At 37.7% G+C, this 21,906-nt stretch overlaps 1 protein-coding gene and 1 non-coding gene across 6 annotated transcripts in view; one reads left to right on the plus strand and one right to left on the minus strand.

The window, feature by feature from the left end:
• The window catches only part of NSUN3 (NOP2/Sun RNA methyltransferase 3), a 108,417-nt gene that overhangs the window by 83,663 nt on the left and 2,848 nt on the right, over positions 1-21,906 (minus strand). For 4 of the 5 annotated variants that reach the window (XM_064380005.1, XM_064380006.1, XM_012474163.2 and 1 more), the window contains exons 3-5: positions 13,507-13,850; positions 3,477-3,631; positions 2,613-2,734 (exon numbers count right to left, since the gene is read on the minus strand). In XM_064380005.1, coding sequence (XP_064236075.1) covers positions 2,613-2,734; positions 3,477-3,631; positions 13,507-13,850 — 621 coding nt within the window. Of the gene's footprint in view, positions 1-2,612; positions 2,735-3,476; positions 3,632-13,506; positions 13,851-13,957; positions 14,242-21,906 lie in introns of those variants that run through there. The other variant, XM_012474164.2, reaches the window with a different exon arrangement.
• On the plus strand, positions 739-928 carry LOC135276462 (U2 spliceosomal RNA). The gene has a single exon (XR_010344000.1). It is a non-coding gene; the product is annotated as a U2 spliceosomal RNA (small nuclear RNA).

Here is a 21,906-nt window from a genome sequence, read left to right on the forward strand (position 1 = left end):
GAGATTTCGGAAAGGTAACTGAATATATAGGTCTGAGGCTAAGAGAAAGATCTGAGCTTAGACACCTATTTGGAAGATAGTCTAAGCTCACATATTGAGAGATACCAGTTGAAGTTATCAGATAGAGAAAAGGATCAACATCAGTAAGCTAAAGAAATCCAAAATTTGTGGGATGAGTTCATGAAGAGCAAGTTAAAAGACATATGAAGAAGGCATAACTGAGAAGTAGAGAGAACCAGGAAAGTCTATAATCACAAATGTCAAGGGAAGAGAATATTTTAAAAGGGAGCAAGCAGTAAACAAAGTCGAGTGCAGCAGGGAGCATAAACGGGTATAGAGCCTTTTTGGAGAACAATCGAACACAGCTACTAAAATACTTGATCCTCAATTCTACTTCTCAATATTTAATTTTTAAAAAATGCTAGTAGACCTGTCTGATGAGATAAATTAAAGATAGTTTATAAAAGTAAAAAAAAAAAATAGTAAAAAATAGGTTAAAAAAAAAGAAACAATGCAAATATCCAGAAATAGAGGACTAAAAAGGAATACAATAGATCCTCTTGAAAATCTCACATGTTAAAGAGAAAAAAGTAGACATACATGGAAAAGACTAAGAAATATTCAGTAAAAAAAAAAAAAAAGACCATGTAACAGAAGAATATACACATCATGATAAAACAGTTATTTTAAAATGTATTTCACTATATACAGATACTTGTAAGAAAGGACACAGAAAATATCGGTTCTCGGCCTTTTGGCTCAGATCAAGTGTAGAAAGGACACAGAAAAAGTCTAGAAGTATATACACCAAACATAAATCCAATAGTTAACTCTAAGAAGAAAATTGCTATTTGGCTGGGCATGTGGCCAACAAGGCCTTTTGCTTCATTTGTATTATTTCATTTTTTTTTTCACAATGAAAATGGTTCCATGTATTACCTGTATAATCAAAAATATATTTTAAAAATTCTAAAAATTTTAAAAATGAATAGTTCTTTAATAACGTTAAAAAGAACAAGTTTAGAAGAGTAAAGGAAACAGAAGATAAAATATAATTAATTGAGACAAAGTGGGAGGAAAAACAGTAGACAGAATATCACAGAAAACCTGGTAATAAACAGAAGGTAAAGTAAGTCAGGGGAAGATTTGTCAGGAGACAGACAAGAAAAATAATATTCTCAGGAAACCTGTTTGCTTACTTACTGTTTTAAAAAAAATGGAGATCACAATGTTAATAGGTCATCACAAGATTTAGTATCTGTTACAGGTATAAGGAATAACAATGGCAAGACTAGTGTAGCAGGAATAATTAAGAAGCCGAGGCTGGGCATGATGCCTTATGCTTATAATCCCGGCACTTTGGGATCCAAGGTGGGTAGATCACTTAAGGTCAGGAGTTCGAGACCAACCTGGTCAACATGGTAAAACCCCATCTCTACAAAAAATACAAAAATTAGTCGGGTGTGGTGATGGACACCTGTAATCCCAGCCACTTGGGAGGCTGAGGCACAAGAATTGCTTGAACCCAGGAGGCTGAAGTTGCAGTGAGACGGGATCAAACTACTGCACTCCAGCCTGGGTGACAGAGCAAGATTCTATCTCCAAAAAAAAAAAGAAGAAGAAGAAGAAGAAGAAGCCAGATCAATACATATTAGGTGAGAAAAATGATTTAGAGAAGGATCTAGGTCATTTCAAAGCTAATAACCCAAAGGGCAAAAGAGAAAAGTGGCATAAAGTTTTCAAAATATCTTAGTGTTACATGAAAGGGTGGACTTCAGAGATATATAAACAAATGGTCTAACTGCCGGATGAGAAATGTTTAGAAAAACCTTCTGGTAAGTACTACCAAGAATCACAATGATGAGCTGAGACATAATCTGATACAAAGCTATATATTCGTATTGGTTATAACATTTAGGTAATGGTATATGTTCATTGCTGTGTATCAGAAGTTGGAAATGCTTACTGTCTTTCATTGTCTTTCTACATGCAAGAGGTAATGAGTGATAAGGCACCATTTAATTGTATTTTAAATATTATAGATAATTTTTGCTTAGCATTAAACAGGAAGAATTATATGGGAGTATCATATATGTCAAAATAAGTGTTGGAACCCAAACAATTAATGTTTCAAAATGGCTCTGTTATTTAGGAAACCAAATATTCAGTGTCCAGGTCCTTCTGGAAAATTCTCAGAGGGGAGATAAGCGCTAACAACTAGCTACAACTTGTGAGAAACTAATTCATGTGGACCATTAACAAAACATGCATCCTGATTCAAAGCTATTCTTAAGGAGCTGCTCAGATTCTGGTAAAAGAAACAGGGCTATGAACCCCCAGGCTTGGGTCCCAGTGAGCAAACAACTTTGAACCACAGTAAAATCTATGCCCTTTAAAAGACAATGCATAGCAATACTACATTTCACTGGCGGTGAGAGGACGGGCAGAGAGCTGAAGGGGAAGAAGTTGGGAGTTTTTTGAGTGCAGCCTTTGGAGGAATAATCGCTGACACCTACACGGCAAGCCCTCCATTTGGGGGCTTGACATGTTCTGTCACACCTGTTTAAATTATATCAGACACCAAAATGCACTTTTGTATTAACAGTCCTTACCTTAAGAGTTCTATCTGTAGAAGAGGCAACTTCCTCCTTTGACTTATCCTGTAAGATGCCTTCTGAGAGTCAGATGAAAACAACCAGCTTCGATCATTTGAACACGGAGCATCCACTAACACCTGTAGAAAAAAAAGACAAGTGATCCAAATATGCACTGACAATCTATTCTCAGGCACAAAATAGAGAAGTTTTGTAAAACATGGCAAACAAATAGCAAATAAATGTAAACATCTCTTTTTTAACTGAAAATACACCACAGTAAGTTTTTTCTTACGACATTTCCTCACTAATCCTTTTCAGAAAAACTTACCATGTACTTTCAGTGTTTGTTTCTGGGGGCTTGGGATGGGAGAATTACAGTTTACTATCTCTACTAATGCTATTTGATATCCTTGACAACCACAGCAAAAACTTTTACAAAGTTACTCATTGTAATCAGACATTAATATATTTCTGAATTCTCAGCACTTATTTCTAAGAACCAATATTTCAATTTCAGCTTACTGAAATGACCTCTGTTTTCTTCAACTGTCATACTCTGATCTGAAATGTTACTGAATTAAAGCAATACAGTGCACATGTTTGTGTACTGATCCAAATAATATATTTTCCTGAGTACCTTTGAGTTACCTGGTAATATAAAACATTTTATAATCCCCAATCCCAGAGTTACTGCTTTCTTTGAACCATGCTGACCATCAAATGAAAACTGCTTCCATGTTCACTTTATCAAAATTTTCCAGGGTACTGAGAAACTGTATCAGGCTATGTTTGAGAACAGATGGAAAATAACAACTACAAAGCAACATAATAGTGGTATCATTGGGCATCCATCAGTTTGTCACAATGTAATAAAAGTACCTTGTCAAACATTTCAGGCTGGGCATCTCCCATTTTTCTGCCATCCAATTCAGACACTTTAATTACATTTATCAAAGGCTGTGGGATGAAAGATTCTAACGTCTGCCTCAGCCACCTGAATCTCAGACTATCATATTCATTACAATGAAGATAACCTAAATAAAAAGGATTAAAAAGTTTCAAATGAAGGCAATGGAACTGTTAAATTTCTACTTTTCAGCAAATAAATTTCAGGAAGAAATTAACTCATCATAATTATGCAGAAATAGGGCTCAGAGGTAAACAATATAATTTTCTTATGCTTTAAAAACAGAAATACAGATGTGTATATGTGTATGTATATATAGATACACATACCTACTACATAAAATATTTACAATAGTCATGCCTACACAGTCTCTCAGAACCTCTCAGCATTTGCTACACCAAGTTTAATTTTATTAGAGGTAAAACCTATAAAGAAGTATAGATTCCTATAGATATATTATACAACCAATACCTCAGACACAGTTCTCACGCTAAAGAACTAACTCTTAAGAGTCAACACAGGTGGTAATTCAGGTGCAAGAAGATGAGACTCACATTGAGGCAGATGCAGGAATTGTTCTGGCTTAAAAGCCTCCTGTCCCACAGGAACCATCATTTCTTTTAACAAGTCCACAGGCTTTCAGTGCCTCCACAGGGACATGCCCAGTCATAAGAATCACTGCACTCGGAAGACCCAAAGCATGGCATCTCTATCAGGTCTCTAGGGGTTATTTATTCTTTCTCCCAGCCCACATACAGTTTACCAATCAGGGCCATTTTTATCATAAGCAATCTTGCCTAGAAACACAGGGACAATCTCTGTCAGGTTACCAAGGAAACAATACTAGAAAACTAACTGAACATTAAATTTTCGTGTAGAAGGGAAAAAGAATTTGTAAAGTCTTTGCTCAAATACATATATATACACACACACATATATATACATATATATACACACATATATAAATATACATACACATATATATACACACATATATATAGTTGTTTTTTTGTCATTCCACTGTTAAAAAGTAAAAAAAAAAAAACTTTTAATGACTTCCTATCATCCACTGAATAAAGTTCAAAGGCAAAGCCTTTAAATCAAGGTCCTAGTAGCCAGACCTCAGGACAGTCTCTCCATTTTAATCTCCCACCAGTTCCCCAGTATACTCTGTGCTCTATCAAACTTGATGGACTATTCCATTTCCAAAACATACTCTGTACTTCTCTTGCTCATCTCATATGAGAGGTGTTTCTGAGCATGGCTTACCTTCTCTACTACCAGGGCTCCATATTTCTTTTCTTTTCTTTTCTATTTTTTCTTTTTTGAGATGGAGTCTCACTCTGTTGCCCAGGCTGCAGTGTAGTGCCATGATCTCCACTCACTGCAATCTCTGACTCCCAAGTTCAAGCGATTCTCCTGTCTCATTCCTCCCAAGTAGCTGGGATTACAGGTGTGCATCACCATGCCTGGCTAATTTTTTTATTTTTAGTAGACACAGCATTTTGCCATGTTGGCCAGCCTGGTCTGGAACTCCTGACTTCAGGTGACCTACTTGCCTTGGCCTCCCAAAGTGCTGGGATTACAGGTGTGAGCCACCACACCTGGCCCAGGGCTCCCTATTTATCTACAGGGAAGGAGCTCAGGAGAGGCCATCAATTTTGTTAGGCATAAGAGTAGAAAATCATCTAAAAGCACATCTGCACAGCTAGTTTTCATGTTTATTTTGGGTGTCTTTTGGAGGACTCACTAATGGAACTTAAATAGGTATCTAAAAGCCCTTGTCTTATCCTGAAATCACTAGAAAACAATATAAGACAAAAGTTCATGGTATGGAGAGAGACTAATTCTAAGGAAGCAAAAGTGAGAGAAAAAAGGAAGTAAATCATGGAAGGAGCATGACAGATACAGGAGGATTTCTAATCAAGCTGCCTATAGCTTTGGTTAGTCTCTCAGGGTATCTCTACAGTTTGAAATTACAGAGCCTTGGAAGGAGCTGAATGTTATTGGAGCAAGGAGGAAGAACAATCCGCCAGCCACTTTTTGTCTCATTCTCTCATTAAAGTCCATACCAAGAGCTGATAATTTCCACCTACTTTGAGGTTGTGTACCTGGCCCCTTCAGGTAACTGCTAAGAAAACCAGACAGTACCCAAGGCCTGGTATTGCAAGCACACAGGTGAGATGACCTCTGCTTGTCAGCTGACACTCATCAGGAAGCTCTCCAATTTGTGGCAGTAGTAGCATCAGAAGCAGACAACTGCGTGAATGGCATGAGCCTTTGCTAGGGTTTCTCCAGTCTCTGGAAACAATTCAAGTGGCTCCAGCCAGGAGGTGAGGGATGAGAGTAAAGATGAAGCCAAACACATCTGTAGTGATGCACAGATTGGGTCCACAAGATAACCCCCAAATTCACCCCCTACACTGTTCACCACTGCCTATCAAATACTAAGGACCTCAGAGGAAAGAATCACATCCTTACTCATCTTTCATTCAATTCCTCCCTTTTTCTAATTTAAATATTTTACATTCTACTTTGACTTTTTTAGTGGTAACTCAAAAGACTTAACGTGCACGTTAAGAAAAATCTTAGCTAAGGCTATTTTCACCAACTCTTCTAAAAGTTACAAGAATCTTGTAACACTCTTGTTTTAGATGCTATTGTTATTGTTTATCTAGGTTTTCTTTGGACTTACATTTTTTAACCCCACAAAACATTATCATGGTCTTTTATACCTAATGATTCTTAGACTTTCCCCACATAATATCCTACCTTTGCTCTTCATTTTTTTGTTAACTCGTATCTTCCATCTTGGATGGCTTTCTTTTTTCCTGAAGTACATCCTTTAGAATTATTGGTGACAAACTCTTAATCTCTCTCTATTTCTCTATTTCACTTTTGCTCTTCAGGAGCATATTTTGACTGAATATATTTCTGGATTGACAGTCATCTTTTATATTCCTTTGAATGCTGATTCCTCTTATTACTCTCAAGTGTTAACCCTCTGTCCGTTGTTCCTTTGAAGGTAAGCTCTCCATTCTTTCTAGTTGCTATTAAGGTCTTCTCTTTATTTTCAGTGTTCTGCAATTTCACTATAATGATTTCAAAGGGTACTTTCTCTCCTCCCCCAGCATCAAAGTGGAAGACAGCTTTCCTTGCAGTCATTTGAAGAGGACAATTTCTTCCTGGTTTACCTTCTATGGTGGGTATAGCACTTTGAGTCCCAGCTTGATGTAAGTGAATCTTCTATTAGATGCTCTACTTGGGTAGGCTCTGGCTTTTTTTTTTATTCCTTCACTCTCATGAAGCAATAAAAAACATGTAAGTTTTTCGTGTTAAGCAAATGTTCTCAAGTCAAAAGCCAGCTTCAGTACACAATTTACCTTTAAGGTTCCCACTCTCTCTTAGATTTTGGCCACTAAGCATTTAAAGATAATTGATGCATTAAAAATTTTTTTAATATTATATCCTACATTTTTAGTTATTTTCTTAAGGAGGGATTGGTTAGGGTACCCAGTCTGTCATACCACAGGAAAGTCTTCATCATTTCTATATCCCTTACCTCTATATGCATGCCATCCAATGCCTTGCACATAGTATGTGTATACTAAATGGAGATGACTTGATTAAAGCATGGCATTATAATAACAAATATTTAAATCATTACAACTGAAAATCAGGGCAGCTTTTCATTAAATTACATATAGGTTTAGTCAAGATTCTCAAGTCAGCATTTTAAAATAGCTTCCAGCAGAATTACTGCTTTATGCTATATTACTATTGTGCTTAGATGTAGATTTTATTTGAAATGGTCTAAGGTTGATTAAACCTTTTAAAAATATAAAATATAAAGTGTCATAATGCAAGTTTCATATGTATACTAACATTTAATACATTAAGACAATTAATTTTGTGCTTAAATGGTCAAAAGCAAACCAAATCTTAATTTTTTTTTTTTTATCTAAACAGGAAAAGGGGTGAATTTAACAAATTCTTGAGGATTCAGCATCTGTACATGGCAATCTTTGGTCCAAGGAAAGAAAATGAAATTGGATGTTTCATTCATTCATTTATTTTAGTAGACCTAACTTAAAAACAATAATCTTGCCTTATTTCCAATCTTTCCAATTATTCTTTGGAGCCATAATCTATAATTTATGATCATTTTCTATGTTCCTCTCAATATTATAATAGGAATAACGATACTGTCCTATATACTAAAGTGTTAGGGGGCGGCAAATCCATATGGGTCTGCAGCAACTTCAATTCTCTCCTCCTTAGAAGAAAGAATTCGACTGAGGGGCATAAGGCAGAAAAAGAGACCAAGGCAAGTTTCAGAGCAGAAGTGGAAGAATTCTATTCTATCCTATGCTGTGCTGTGCTATGTTTGAGATGGAGTCTCGCTCTGTCGCCCAGGTTGGAGTGCAGTGGCACAATCTCGGCTCACTGCAATCTCCACCTCCTAGATTCAAGCGATTCTCCTGCCTCAAGCCTACCAAGAAGCTGGGACTACAGGTGCATGAGGTTTCACCACGTTAGCCTGGATGGTCTCGATCTCCTGACCTCATGATCCACTCACCTCAGCCTCCCAAAGTGCTGGGATTACAGGCGTGAGACACCACACCTGGTTCTGGAAGTTTATTAAAAAGCTTTAGAGCAGGGAAGAAAGGACAGTCCACTTGGAAGAGACCCAAGTGAGCACTTTAGAGGTCAAGTGCCCCATTTAACCTTAATCCTAGGACTTTATATGCTGGCCCACTTCCAGCATCTTGCAGCCTTCTTCCTTCATTCTACTTAAGGTTGAGTTGCCCACAAGCATGATGCCCTCCTTACACTTGGAAGGTGAGCACATGTAGTGTGTTTAGAAACTTGCACACATGCTCACCTGAGGCTTTCTTCCCTTTTCTAGTAGAATACCCCCGGAAGGTCATATTCTGCCATTTTGTCTCTTGATGTACATGCTTCAGCTCACTTGCCTAATTCCTAAGATTTTAATGGAAGCTGATTATCAATTTCAAACGTTTTTATCTGTTTGGGAAATTGCCTTTCCCTGGTGCCTACAATGAATTATCACATTAGTGTAACAATTGCGGAGCATCAGGAAATTGCCTCTTCCTGGCAATGGCTGCCAATTATCATTTTTAGAGAGGCAGTGTGACAACTGCCAAATCATCGCCTGATAGTGGCCTGACATTCCTGGTAGGTGGGAGTTAGCCCTCTCCTGCCCCACTCATGTATTACCACCTGTAAAAAAAAAAAAGCACAGCAAAGGATAATGGTAAGTTTCTTTAAATTTACCTGGAAGCAATGTTACAAACTCACCAAAGAACAAAATGGTGATAACGAATTTGTTAAAATGTGGTTGACATTAGATTAAAATGCACTTGAGATTAGAACTACTTTGAGGTTCTGGTTTATTAAGAACTTTTTATGGACTAGGCACAGTGCTATTCGCTGCAGGCACAAAGATAAATAAGAATCTGGGCCAGGCGTGCTGGCTTAGGCCTGTAACCAGCACTTTGGGAGGCTAAAGCAGGTGGATCACTTGAGGTCAGGAGTTTGAGACCAGCCTGGCCAACACGGTGAAACCCCATTTCCACTAAAAATACAAAAATTAGTCAGGTGTGGTGGCATGCACCTATAATCCCAGCTTCTCATGAGGGTGAGGCATGAGAATCACTTAAATCCAGGAGGCAGAGATTGCAGTGAGCCAAGATCGCACCATTGCACCCCACCCTGAATGACAGAGTGAGACTCTGTCTCAAAAAAAACAAAAAGGATCTGCCCCTATGCTCCAGAAGACTAACAGAGGATGCTATACAAGTCAGCATCTGTGTATTACTGGGAGACCCTGGAATAGTCAATAGCACAACTACAACAATGAAAACTTGAGTTCAGATCCCAGCTCTGCTACTTACCTTAGGCAATTTAGGACTTCTTGTCTCAGTTAAACCTTTAAAATGGGAATAATAATACCCAACTCACAGAGTTGGAGAGTTAAATAATGGTCACCAGTGATAGTCACAGTTTCTCAGAGCCCTAGGACTTTAGGAAGATGTATATATAGGGACATAACAAAAGATGTTGGGAGAAGGTGAGAGGAAGAAAAAAATAAAAAACAAGATGCTGGAAGCAAAGACTACTAAAAAAATGTTTGAAAAGCAGAGATGTAAGCAACATGATTAACACAGTCTTTGGCACATACAAAGCGTTCCAAAATGGTTATTATTTTCATTACCACAAAGAAGATGCACCTAACGCAGGGAGTTCAGAGAAGGCGTTCCAGGAAAGCTGATTTCTGAAGTATAATCTGAAGGATGGAAAGGAGCAGGGGAATAAAAAGGAAAAAGTGGCACCTGTAGAACGCAAAAAAAGGACTAGAGATGAAGCAGCAGGAAGGAGAGCAAAAGCAATTAAATGAAGAAAGAAGTCTTTTCAGTCTTCTCAACTAACCAGATATCAAAAAGTTATCACTGCTTGGCGTGCTGGCTCACGTCTATAACCCCAGCACTTTGGGAGGTCAAGGCAGGCAGACTGCTTGAGCCCCAGAGTTCGAGGCAAGCCTGGGGCAACATAGTGAAACCTCACCTCTATAAAAAACTACAAAAATGTGCCCATAGTCCCAGCTACCTGGGAGACTGAGGAGGGAAGGTGACTTGAACCCGGGAGTTCAAGGCTGCTGTGAGCCAAGATCGCACCACTGCACTCCAGCCTGGGCAACAGAGTAAGACCTTGTCTCAAAAAAACAAAAAAAGTTATCACTGACATCAAAGGGATTTTCATGCCTAGAGGGACATAGCCTTCAGCCAGAAAGCTGACTAAGACTCCACCAAGCTGGGTCAACCTTAGTCAATTTGCTAATGTTTTTCCATTTAGAATCCATATCGTTTGCTCTTTTTCTGCCAAGACCAGAACGTTGAAAAGGATATGTTGAAAAAAACCATGGTCGGTCCATCAATGTGTTAACAGGTGAGAGAAGCTGGACCAATAGAAAGTAGACTCTTTTTTTTTAAATCATCCTAAAACATAAGCTTTGTAATCATTCAAAGCCATAAGCCTCTTGGCCCAGAATAAAGACCAGTACTGATCTAAAGACATTTGATGTACAAATGCACACTTAGTGCAGTTATCATTTTATATTTTGCTTATAAAAGCTTTGATTAGCATTGCTTCTACATTCCAAATTCAAGCACTGTAGCTAACCTAATTTGGGCTTTAAGCATCAGCATGAAGACATCTGTACTTCTTAGTAAATCATTATCATTAGTCCTACTTAGATGAAAAGCTACTTTACTTGGAAAACTGCCTGTAGTTCATTGCCCTTGATACAAGAACAGGAAGATTCTTCTCCACTTCAAACTCCTAGAATAGATCAGTTTGCCTTTGGGTACCTAATCAAATCAACTTTGCTACCATAAATGTGTAAAATATTTATAGCCTACTAATGAGGATAATTTAGGATTAAAATGCTCTCCTTTCAAAATGGTAACCAAATTTGACATTTCCTTTCCATCCTTTATAATACTAAAGTTCTATATCCAGAATTAATTAGTATAAGCCTTTTAACTTATAAGAACACTTCAAAGGACACAGAGTAGAAGTAAAAAGAAGTACTCCTTATAACATACAATTTCACAGAACTTCAGCTCAAATCATAGAAATAATAAGGTAAACCTATAAAATAATATTCCTGTTGTGATTTCTTATTCTAAAATACAACAAGCTTCAATAGCTGAGTTTTAACCAGAACTCTAAAACACAGGGCATATTTTCTCCTAAAAATACAGTTAACCAATATATATTTGTACCAATACCTAGTACAACTGGATTCATATTTGTCATAAAATAATTTTAAATCTATTTCAACAGGGAATGCTCTCATATAAGAGTATAAAAACAGTCTTCAAACCAGAACATACATGCCTTGGGGATGCATATCAATGTTCTAAAGGACAGGAAGGCTTGGACAGTTTCAAAAGAATCCATTTTTAGATCATCAACTTCCTAAAGGAGGATGACACCTCCAGTGGGGCATCTCCTTTCACATGTCCCTTCACCAACTTTACAAATGACAAGCAAGCTTCCCACACATCTAGAATCCTATTATGGCAGAATGTGCCAGAGTGTAGAAACCTCCAGAACATCAAACAAGGGCAGTTCAACATATCAGTGTCTTGGCTGAGAAAGTGAATAAGTCAGCCAAGCACAGTGGCTCACTCCTGTAATCCTAGAACTTAGGGAAGCCGAGGCGGGCAGATCACTTGAGTCAGGAGTTTGAGACCAGCCTGGCCAACATGGTGAAACCCCATCTCTACTAAAAACATATGAATTAGCTGGTGTGGTGGTGTGCCTGTAATCCCAGCTTCTCAGGAGGCTTTTGCAGGAGAATCGCTTGAACCTGGGAGGCAGAGGCTGCAGTGAGCCGATATCATACCACTGCACTCCAGTCTGAGAGACAGAGCAAGACTCCATCTCAAAAAAAAAAAAAAAATGGCAACACTGCCTTTTGTAATTGAGATGGTTTCACATCATTCACTTTCAACAAAATAAAAAACAGACTTAAAGAGTGCTTATCTAATAGATCATTAAAATAATACTTAATGAAAGATCTGTATGTGATCTGGGGCTATAAATCAGGAGTTTGAAGAACCAGTAAAACAACTGTAACACAATTCTCTTTGGGATAGGTGTCACTCTGTTTCCCAGACTGACGTGCAGTGGTGCAATCTTGGCTCACTGCAACCTCCACTACCTGGGCTCAAGCAATCCTCCTACCTCAGCCTCCCAAGTAGCTGGGACTACAGACATGCACAGCCATGCCCAGCTAATTTTTTGAATTTTTTTTTTAGAGACAGGGTTTTCCCATGTTGCCCAAGTTGGTCTAGAAAAACCCATGTTGCCCAAGCTGGTCTAGAACTCCTAAGTTCAAGCAATCTGCCTGTCTTGGCTTCCCAAAGTGCTGGGATTACAGGTGTGAGCCACCACGCCAAGTCATATTTCTATCTTTGTATCTGTGTGAACAGCATTGGCATCTATAAAAACAAAACTATCACACAAAAACCAGACAGAATTGATGATGAACTCTGCCTCCTCTAGCAATAAGTAATATTTATTCAGGGAAATCTGTATTCATTTTAAAAGAAAAAAAATTAGCTTTAAAGGAAAAATTATTAAGAAAAAAGTTATAATGAACGTTGACTTGTTACTTTTAACAAATAGTTGTAAAACTGTATATCACTTTGATTTTAGTAATAATGGTAATGAAAAAGTCACTTGAAAAGACTTTGCATTGTCCAATACTATACCCTCTTCTCACATGTGTCTCTAAGCACTTGAAATGTGGCTAGTCTGAACTGAAATGTGCTGTAACTGTAAGATAACCAATTTTAAAGACCTGTAAAAAAATGAGAATGTAAAATATCTCTTATTAAGTTTTACTTTGATTACATATTGAAACAATATTTTGAATGTATCAGGTTCAATGTATTATTCAAATTAATTTCACCTGTTTCTTTCTACTTTTTAAAATGGAACTACTTAAAAATTTAAGAGTATATATGTACTTCACATTATTTTTCTACTGGTAAGAATTGCCTTAGAACCTTATAGTCTATTGACATCAAACAATTATTTTAAATGTATATAATTCTGTTGCAGAAAAGTATGACAGGGATATCTATATAAGACTCTCAAGTATAAACGTAAACAATAAAAAATACCTATCAGGCTTATCAGCATTCATATTATCTGACAGATTTGTATTGATAAAATGTTGAAGTTTTATTCCCAATCACCTGCTAGAATTAAGTTGCGGAAAGAAATGTTATTTATACTGATTTCCTCAGCAACAATTTCCAACCTTCTCCATAAGTGTCTCAGTTTTCAGGCTTCCTGAGTTTGCAAACTCGATCTAATGTTTTTCCCCATATACATATACTTTCAAAGTATTCTGTAACATACAGATATTAAAAAGTTGTTAAATATGAAAGAAAAGCACACTACCTGGACAAGCACACTGCAGCAGAGCTATTGATTTGCCTCCAGGAGCAGCACACAGATCCAGAACCTTCTCCCCATCCCTTAATTCCAGAGCCAATACTGGGAGAAGAGAAGCAGCATTTAGGAGGTAATACTTTTTCAGGTTTCCAACTTGGTGTCTTTCTGAAGGGATTTGGCCTGGAGTTCTGCTAAGGTAACACTTCATTGATTTAGGATAGTTGGGTAAAGATCCCTGAAAGAGGGTGTGATAGCCCTTCAAATATAAATCCTTTTCCAGTTCAAAAGGATAATTGAATCGGTTAAGCAGGACAGCATATTGCCAGCATGATGGAGATGTTAGTATCTCCCTAGAAATAGAAAAAGAGAAATTAAGAGAATATTAATATTATATATACCAATACAATTTTATATTATGAATCAGGTGAATATGGTCCTAGTTTTACACTTCACTTACCTGTGATTTGCAGAGACAGGATCAGTATGCCCAACTCTTCCTTTTGCCTCATGAGGCAAATCCAGCATTGTTATGTCCTGTCTTTATTTTAAAAACTGGTACTTTGTTCATTGTAGCTTTTCAAAAATTAATTGTGATCACTGAAATACTACATTATTGAGCAGGAGAATAAATATCTGGAGACAGGGAACCTAAGGCCATTTCACACTGACTTCCTAGAACTAAACTGAAAGGAAAACCCTAACTTTCCATGCCTAAGTAACAAAAGGACCAGGGCTACTTTCTTTGCAAACCCCCTCCTTTTGTGCATGGCAGATGGGAAATTGAAAGTACCTCTAATTGGTTGCTTTTTGCAACCAATCACACGTTTGCATAGAAATGCAACTTTATAACTTCACTTTAGCGTCTGATTGGTTGCTTTCCACAACCAATCAGATATTTGCACAAAAGTGTAACCTTTGTAACTTTACTTCAGCCTCAGTTTGGTTGCTTTCCACAACCAAACAGACTGATTGCAGGCCACGACTTCATTGATATGAGGTGAGCACCAAGTGGCCAATGGGTAACCTCTAGTGGGTATTTGGACCTGAGAAGCTTCTGTATCCTTGTGGCGCTGCTCTGGCCAGTCTCACTCTATGGAGTGTACTTTCACTTTCAATAAATCTCTTTTGTTGTTGCATTCTTTCCTTGCTTTGCTGTGCGTTTTGTCCAATTCTTTGTTCAAAACTCCAAGAACCTGGACAACTTGCAGGGAAAACCCTCTACTGGTAACATTATAATTACTAAGTTTCGGCCGGGCGCGGTGGCTCACGCCTATAATTCCAGCACTTTGGGAGGCCGAGGCGGGTGGATCACGAGGTCAAGAGATCGAGACCATCCTGGTCAATGTGGTGAAACCCCGTCTCTATTTAAAAATACAAAAAATTAGCTGGGCATGGTGGCGCGTGCCTGTAATCCCAGCTACTCAGGAGGCTGAGGCAGGAGAATTGCCTGAACCCAGGAGGCGGAGGTTGCGGTGAGCCGAGATCGCGCCATTGCACTCCAGCCTGGGTAACAAGAGCGAAACTCCGTCTCAAAAAAAAAAACAAACGAACAAAAAATAATTACTAAGTTTCTTGAGGCCCCTTAAATTCTGCACCAGAGAGGTATATCTCAGCCTACACTCAACTTAGTCCCTCCCTGCAGAGTATCTTGCAAAAAAAAAAAAAAAAAAAAAAAAAAAAAGCCTGCCTTTACATACCTGTCAAAATGAATCTTTGTCCATCACTCTTTGCACAAAGAAGTGTTTTTCTTAGAACTACTATTCAATTTCTTAGACTATTAATATTAGAGGGAAAAGTACTATCATAAAAGGGTGTTAGAGGGAATAAGTGTTTTCTTCTGATGAAGATAAAAGGTATGGGAAACTAACTACAGTGAACTCTACAGTAATGGAGTTAATGAGGTGATGAGTGGCTCAGATGATACAAAACCAAGGATGATTTAAAAACCACTTATGGATTGATGGTGCAGGCTTTCCCCCAGCAGCTTTACCTTGCTAAATTTGTATTTAGTCCAAGAGTTGCATCTCTTGACAATCACAAACTCCTATCAACTGACAGACGATCCAGCAGGAAATATTTAATTTATTTACTAGCTGACCTTTCTAGCTGAGTTATTTGGGAGCCTCATTAACTATGGCCAATTAAATAAATTCCAGCTGCTATACACCCTGGAGTTGCCTATGTGAGTAATGGCTGGATTGAAATGTAACACCTGCGACTGGAAGCATGCCATGTGAATTTCAATTTAGGGCTAATACGTGAAACTGCTTTTTCCTTTCACTGCCTCTTAATATGGATAGTGTGTCACAGAGGCATGGCATATCTGTTTCAGCTATTTTGGAGGATGACAACCTCTTTCCTTAAGAAAGAGGTTCACAAACTTAAGTATGCAAGACTGTAGGGACCTACCCAGGGTTTCTGATTCAGTATGTCTGAAAAAGAGTGTGAAATTTGTATCTCTAGCAAGTTTTCAGGTGATGTTGATGCTGCTTATACCCAGGACCACACTTTGGGAGAGACTGCTTTAAAATTGACCCCAAAGTGAAATCTGCAAACGCCCACTATTGCAAATCTTATGGTAGTTCACCCTAATCTTACCCTCCAAACAGGCTGAAAAATCTATCCAGTGTTGAGTCATGTGTAACAAAAAGATGGTCAGAAACACAATTATACAGACAGGAGTGGCTTGGCTTGCATCATGTGCCTACCCCTCAGCTAAAAAGGTGTAGGACACTTTCAGTTAGTTAGTATCAGACAGGACAAATCTCTATTCATTCTTCTTTTTTTCTTCAGAATTTTTGAAACTATCTTGAATGTTTATTCTTTCAGATGAACTTTGGAAACAAAGTTAAAAAACATTTATAAAATATTTGTGTACGTAGACAGTTAGAGATATAGTAACCTTGCCTAATATTATATTAGATGCATTAAACTTGGAGAGATTTAACATCTTTATTGCAATCAGTTTTTCCAATTCTGATCACAATATGTTTCTCCATTTATTCACATTTTCTTCCATATCTCTTAGGAAGGTTATTAATCCTGCATATTACCTTTTAAGCTTTTTGTTTAAGAGGATTATTAATTTAGGAAAAACATTACTTTTGTACATTACCCAATACATTAAATCTTGAAGGATGAAAAGAAATTATCTATAGGAAGAAATGACAAAGGAAGTTTCAGGACAAAGCCAATACCACATGTACAAGCACACAGGTATGAGAAAGAACAGTTCATTTTTAGTAGTCTGGTGTGGATTATGGCAGAAGATTACCAAGTATACTATGATAAGGTTTTTGAATCTTATCTTCTAAGTGTTGAGAAGCCATTAATAGACTTTAGGGGGAGAGAGCCCCAATCAGACTTAAAGACATGTACTTATTGCAGATTGAGGCAGAACCCTTCAGAAGTTATTCTATCTCATTCTTTAGTGACTAGACAAAATAAGGCCTAAATAGAACAAATGAAATTTTTGATCTTTCACGCTCTATGCCCAATCCTAGTGAACTATATAGATTTCCCCTAACAAGTTTCTTTAACATTTACTGGTCTCCACATAAACTATGCCCCGCCCCCCCCCCCCGACTGGAATAACCTTTCCTCTCTCACCCATGCATTCTCAACTTAGGGAGTTTTACCTAAGGAAGCCTTTCCACCCAGTTCATATCCTCCACTATTCTCTGATATTATTATTAATAAATATTACTGATTGGATGTGTACAATGTTCATTTTGCATGTTTATATCATAGAATCATCACAACAACCTTGAGAGAGGCAGCTCTTACTCCCATTTTAGCAGTTAACTGAGGCTTTTAGAGATTTGGCAATTTACCCGAGGTCACATTGCTGGTAGGTGGAAGTATCTGATTCAAAATCAGACTGACTTTAAGGCCTAACAGGAATGATTCCCAAAGTGTGCGACCTTTGTACTACAGCACAGAGCTACACAAGGGGGCACGAAAGAGAATTTTACCCCAACCCTTAACTAGTGCAAGTGGCTCTGACCTCCCTGAAACCCTCTTGTCTCTAACAATGAAATCAGCTTGTCATATCCTGCCTATAGAAGCAGCTGCAACAGACCAACTCTTGAAGGGTCTGCTAAGGCTGCTCAGGCTGGTGCTTCCTAGCCCTGAGAAAGCAAAGCTGTGTATTAATATAATACACAGCTTTATTATTGATATAATACACACACCTGCCACTGACCTTCATTCTTCTCACCACAATACACACATACACACACACACACACACACACACACACACACACACACACCCTCCCATGCCTGCACCGGGTGGGTGGCTACCCTGGGGCTGGAGGGAAAGTGGCTTCTGAATCCAAAGCTTTGATGGATGGGCAAGTAGTCTAGCAGGTGGAAGAGGGAATGTACATTAGAAGACTCTAGAAAACAGTGGCCAGGTACCACACTCCAGGCCTTCTCCCAAGATTCACAGTTAGTCGGAAGCTGCTCCACTTGCTGGTGTTCCAGGTGAGAAGTGCAAGCACCTCAGTAGCCAGCAGAAATGGAGACACACAAGGTCAGTGACCTGCAAATTTGCTAGTACATCACCGATACCATTTTGAAAAACACACATTTTAGGTTGACATTAAAATCCTCACCATATGTTTAAAGGATGCAATTTCCAGCATACTGCAAAAATTGACATTTTAAAATACAAATTATACTGCTTTTAAAAATGTAGCCAGTGGAACCTAAATATCAGAATGATTTTGATACCCATCACAATCCATTTAAAAATTCATAGACTGACTCGTCTTTAATAGGTGGAAATTTTATGCCACTCGTTTTCCTCTTTTATTTACATTCTATTTCATATAACTTTATCCTAATATATTTTCATACTTGAAATATTTTTATCACCCTATCATACTTCTCTAGGCTCCACATACACACATGCATATGTACTAAATTTGTTTTTCCTGTGGTCTTAAATTTCTAAGTTTTAAAACAGTTAACTTCTGGATTCAGAGATCAATGTTAGTACAAAACTGATCAAAATAACTTACAAACATAAAAGTAAAATTGATAAGAAGTGGATATTTTAATGAAATGAGCTTTTGTTTTCATGTATCCATGAATGAATATTACTTCTTACTATAATAAAATGAGTCAGGATTCAACATAATTTTTATGCACATTTTGTGTTTTTATAAGAGCTGAGAAAAACCTTCAGTTAAATAAATGGATGAACATTAAATATATTTTGTTATAGCAATGTTTCTTACTTTGAATTCTTTTTGAGTTATATCCCCAAATCACTTAGTGACCTATCATCACAAATATTTTAAATGAGTTGTTAGCTGACATCTCAATCAGGGCTCCTTTACTTTTATTGAAAGCAAAACCTGGAAACCACCTGACTTGTCAGAGAATATGTTAGGTCATTCGCTTTCTCACACTGACACTCCAATAGTTTCTGGCACATGGAGGTTTTGAATACCTGGAGGAATGCAGCACAGAAGCCAGAATAGTGCAAGAGTGCCTTTTTTTGTAAACAGGGTGACAGAAAATTGGAGAAAGGCAGGTTGGGAAAGGACAATACGTACCCCCTTCCGTACAGAGGGGCAGAGTAATTTTCTGAAAGAGAATACATGAAAGTTGAGGATCTGAAAACTGACTGCTGTCACTTACCTGAGCCTACATACCCCTTGGAAAGCCTTTCTATATCTCACTCATTGTTGCTCCTCCCTCTGCTTTGATAAGTCTGTTTTGTCTTCTTCTTTTTTTTAGAAACATGGTCTCACTCTGTCACCCAGGCTGGAGTATGGTGGTGCAATCATGGCTCACTGAAGTCTCGACCTCCTGGACTCAAGCAATCCTCCTACCTCAGTCCCCTGAGCAGCTGGGCCCATAGGTATGCACCACCACATCCAGCTAATTTTTTATTTTTTGTAGAGATGAGGTCTTGCTATATTGGCCATGCTGGTCTTGAACTCCTGTCCTCAAGTGATCCTCCCACCCTCAAGCAATCCCCCTGCCTTGGTCTCCCAAAGTGCTAGAATTACAGGCGTGAGCCATCGTATATTATCTTGTCAAAATTCATTCATTCTCTAAAAATACACCATATATCGACTATATGCTAGACACATCTATTTACTGATAATAAAATAAAATTAGTTTATATTTAAATTCCTAAGAAACAAAAGAAAAATATTAAAACTGATCAAAAAAATATTAAGTAAATCTGGACAGATGGTACAAAGGAATAACTGAACTCTGAGAAATAGCTGATGAAGCTAAACTAATATATCACACTGTGTGTCACCCTGACTGCTTACCCATTTCTCTAACTTGTTTATATGGGAACCTTGAGTTATTTTTCTCTGTCTCCTTGGCTTAGTGCCTGGGGCCTAAATCCCAGAGTAAATTAATAAAATTAGAGTTCGATTTACGGCTCTCCAAACTACTTATTATTTTGACAAAGTCAAAGCACTAAAAAATGAAAAGCTAGTTAAGTTAAAATCTTGCAAAATTGTGTAACATATTATTTGGATAATGTTTATTATTTGAGAGTATAATTTTCATTCAACTTTTCTTTGACTTTATTCTTTTCTCCTACTATTCTACTCTCCATCCTACCTTCAAAATATCATTTAATCTAGAAGTTGTTAAACACAATATAACCCTGTAGAATTACAGAACCTATGTAAATTTCCATAGCTAAGAGAAATTCCTTGATTTAGTGCTATTTTTGTCCACCAGAGGGCGCTCATTCAACCATTTTAAGAGTTTTTTGGAAATGAAAAATAAATCAATTTTATGGAAATGCACCAAACATGTTTTTGAGTCATTTTATTTTTATTCTTCAGAGATGCTAATGAAGAGCCTATGGCTTCCTATTCTATTTTGGCAACGGCAATTCCTTGCATCTCACAGAAGGGCAATTTATGTCCAGATTTCTTACTCACTGCACCTCAAATAGGAAATCCTTTTGAGTTTCTGGTGGAGCATCAAAAGGCTAAAAATCCTGAACATAAGGAATGTTTCATACTGTGAGATCTGTGCATGTGTTTGGAAGGATGCAACTCATCAACAAGGTTAACTGTTACTGGTAGTAATGTATGACAGTTTGCACAGGAGTACTCCCAACCAGGGACGCTCCCCAGAGCCTTGGTATCCACTTTTTATTGAGTCTTGGTCATGTACATATGACTGACTGACCATATAGCTTTTAGTCACAAGCCTTTCTGGAGGTTAACACCTGTGGTCCAAAGCCCTCAACATAAATCACATCGTTAGATTATCATGTGTGATCTAAACACCCAGGTAAACAGACACACTTATCAGGAAGGACATTCCAAGAGCTTAAAGATCACCTCCCAGGAGCTGAGGACAAAAATGCCAGACGTATTTTTGAATAAGGTTCATTCTTTACCACAAACGTAGTGAAAGTATAGAGAAGGAAGGAACTAGACTGATGACGATATGAGGTAAAATATACAGGTAGCAAAGGCAACAGAGGTTTGGAAGGGAAAACTAATAATACACTTCTGAGTTTGCCGAGTTTGCCAAGTAACTGAAGTTGCTAAAAAACAGAAGTATGGGACCGTATCTTGGGAAGAGCCTCACAGCTTGAGATGACAGCATACTGATAAAAGTCATGCCATAAATTAGCTTACCTGAGGAGAACATGGAGACAACAAATAGAGCACAAACTGAACCAGGGTAAACTCCAGTTTTAAAGACTACTCAGAGGATAACTAGACAAAAAAGGTTATCACAAAAGAGTAAATTTAAATACTGAATCTTCTCCACTACTACAGGAAACTAAAAATACTGAATAAATTACTTTCTAAATAGGCCAAGAAAAAAATGCCCTTGACTTTTCCTGGAAGTAGGCTCTGCAAGTACATTATGCCTTACAAATAAGCAGTTAAAAAACAAAATATTTAATTCTGTTCTTATTTCCCCATACCATCTTCTACACTCAGATTACTTCCTAAGCTGAGAAGCCTTTATTTTGCCAATGGCAAATTTAATGCGTGTTTATGTAAAACTTAAATTACAACAAAAACCCAATAATATGGTAGATGAAGCAGAAGGTACAGCTAATTAAACGGCTTTGAGGTTCCCTGCTCATTTTGTTTAGGGTCAATAATGCTATATGACTTTCTGAGTACACTAAGTAGAAAAATAAATCATTACAGAAAATGAGTAGCCAGACTGCTATAAAGTCTACAGAAAAAAAATACCTCTTAATCTTGTCCTTTTTTGTAAAATCATATCCCAGATATGAGACAATATAGAAAAAGGATGAGCGGTGGGAGTTCTTGAGTCAGCCAAGCTAGGCCAAGTCTCAGCTCTGCCACTTATTAGCTGAGTGAACTCTGGCAAGTTAAACTCTTACGGGTTTGTTCTGAGAATCACCTAAGTCAGTATGTCTGGC

The sequence above is a fragment of the Aotus nancymaae genome, unplaced genomic scaffold (assembly GCF_030222135.1).
Source record: "Aotus nancymaae isolate 86718 unplaced genomic scaffold, 86718_ANA_hifiasm-v0.15.2.pri h1tg000022l_1, whole genome shotgun sequence".
Taxonomy (NCBI): domain Eukaryota; kingdom Metazoa; phylum Chordata; class Mammalia; order Primates; family Aotidae; genus Aotus; species Aotus nancymaae.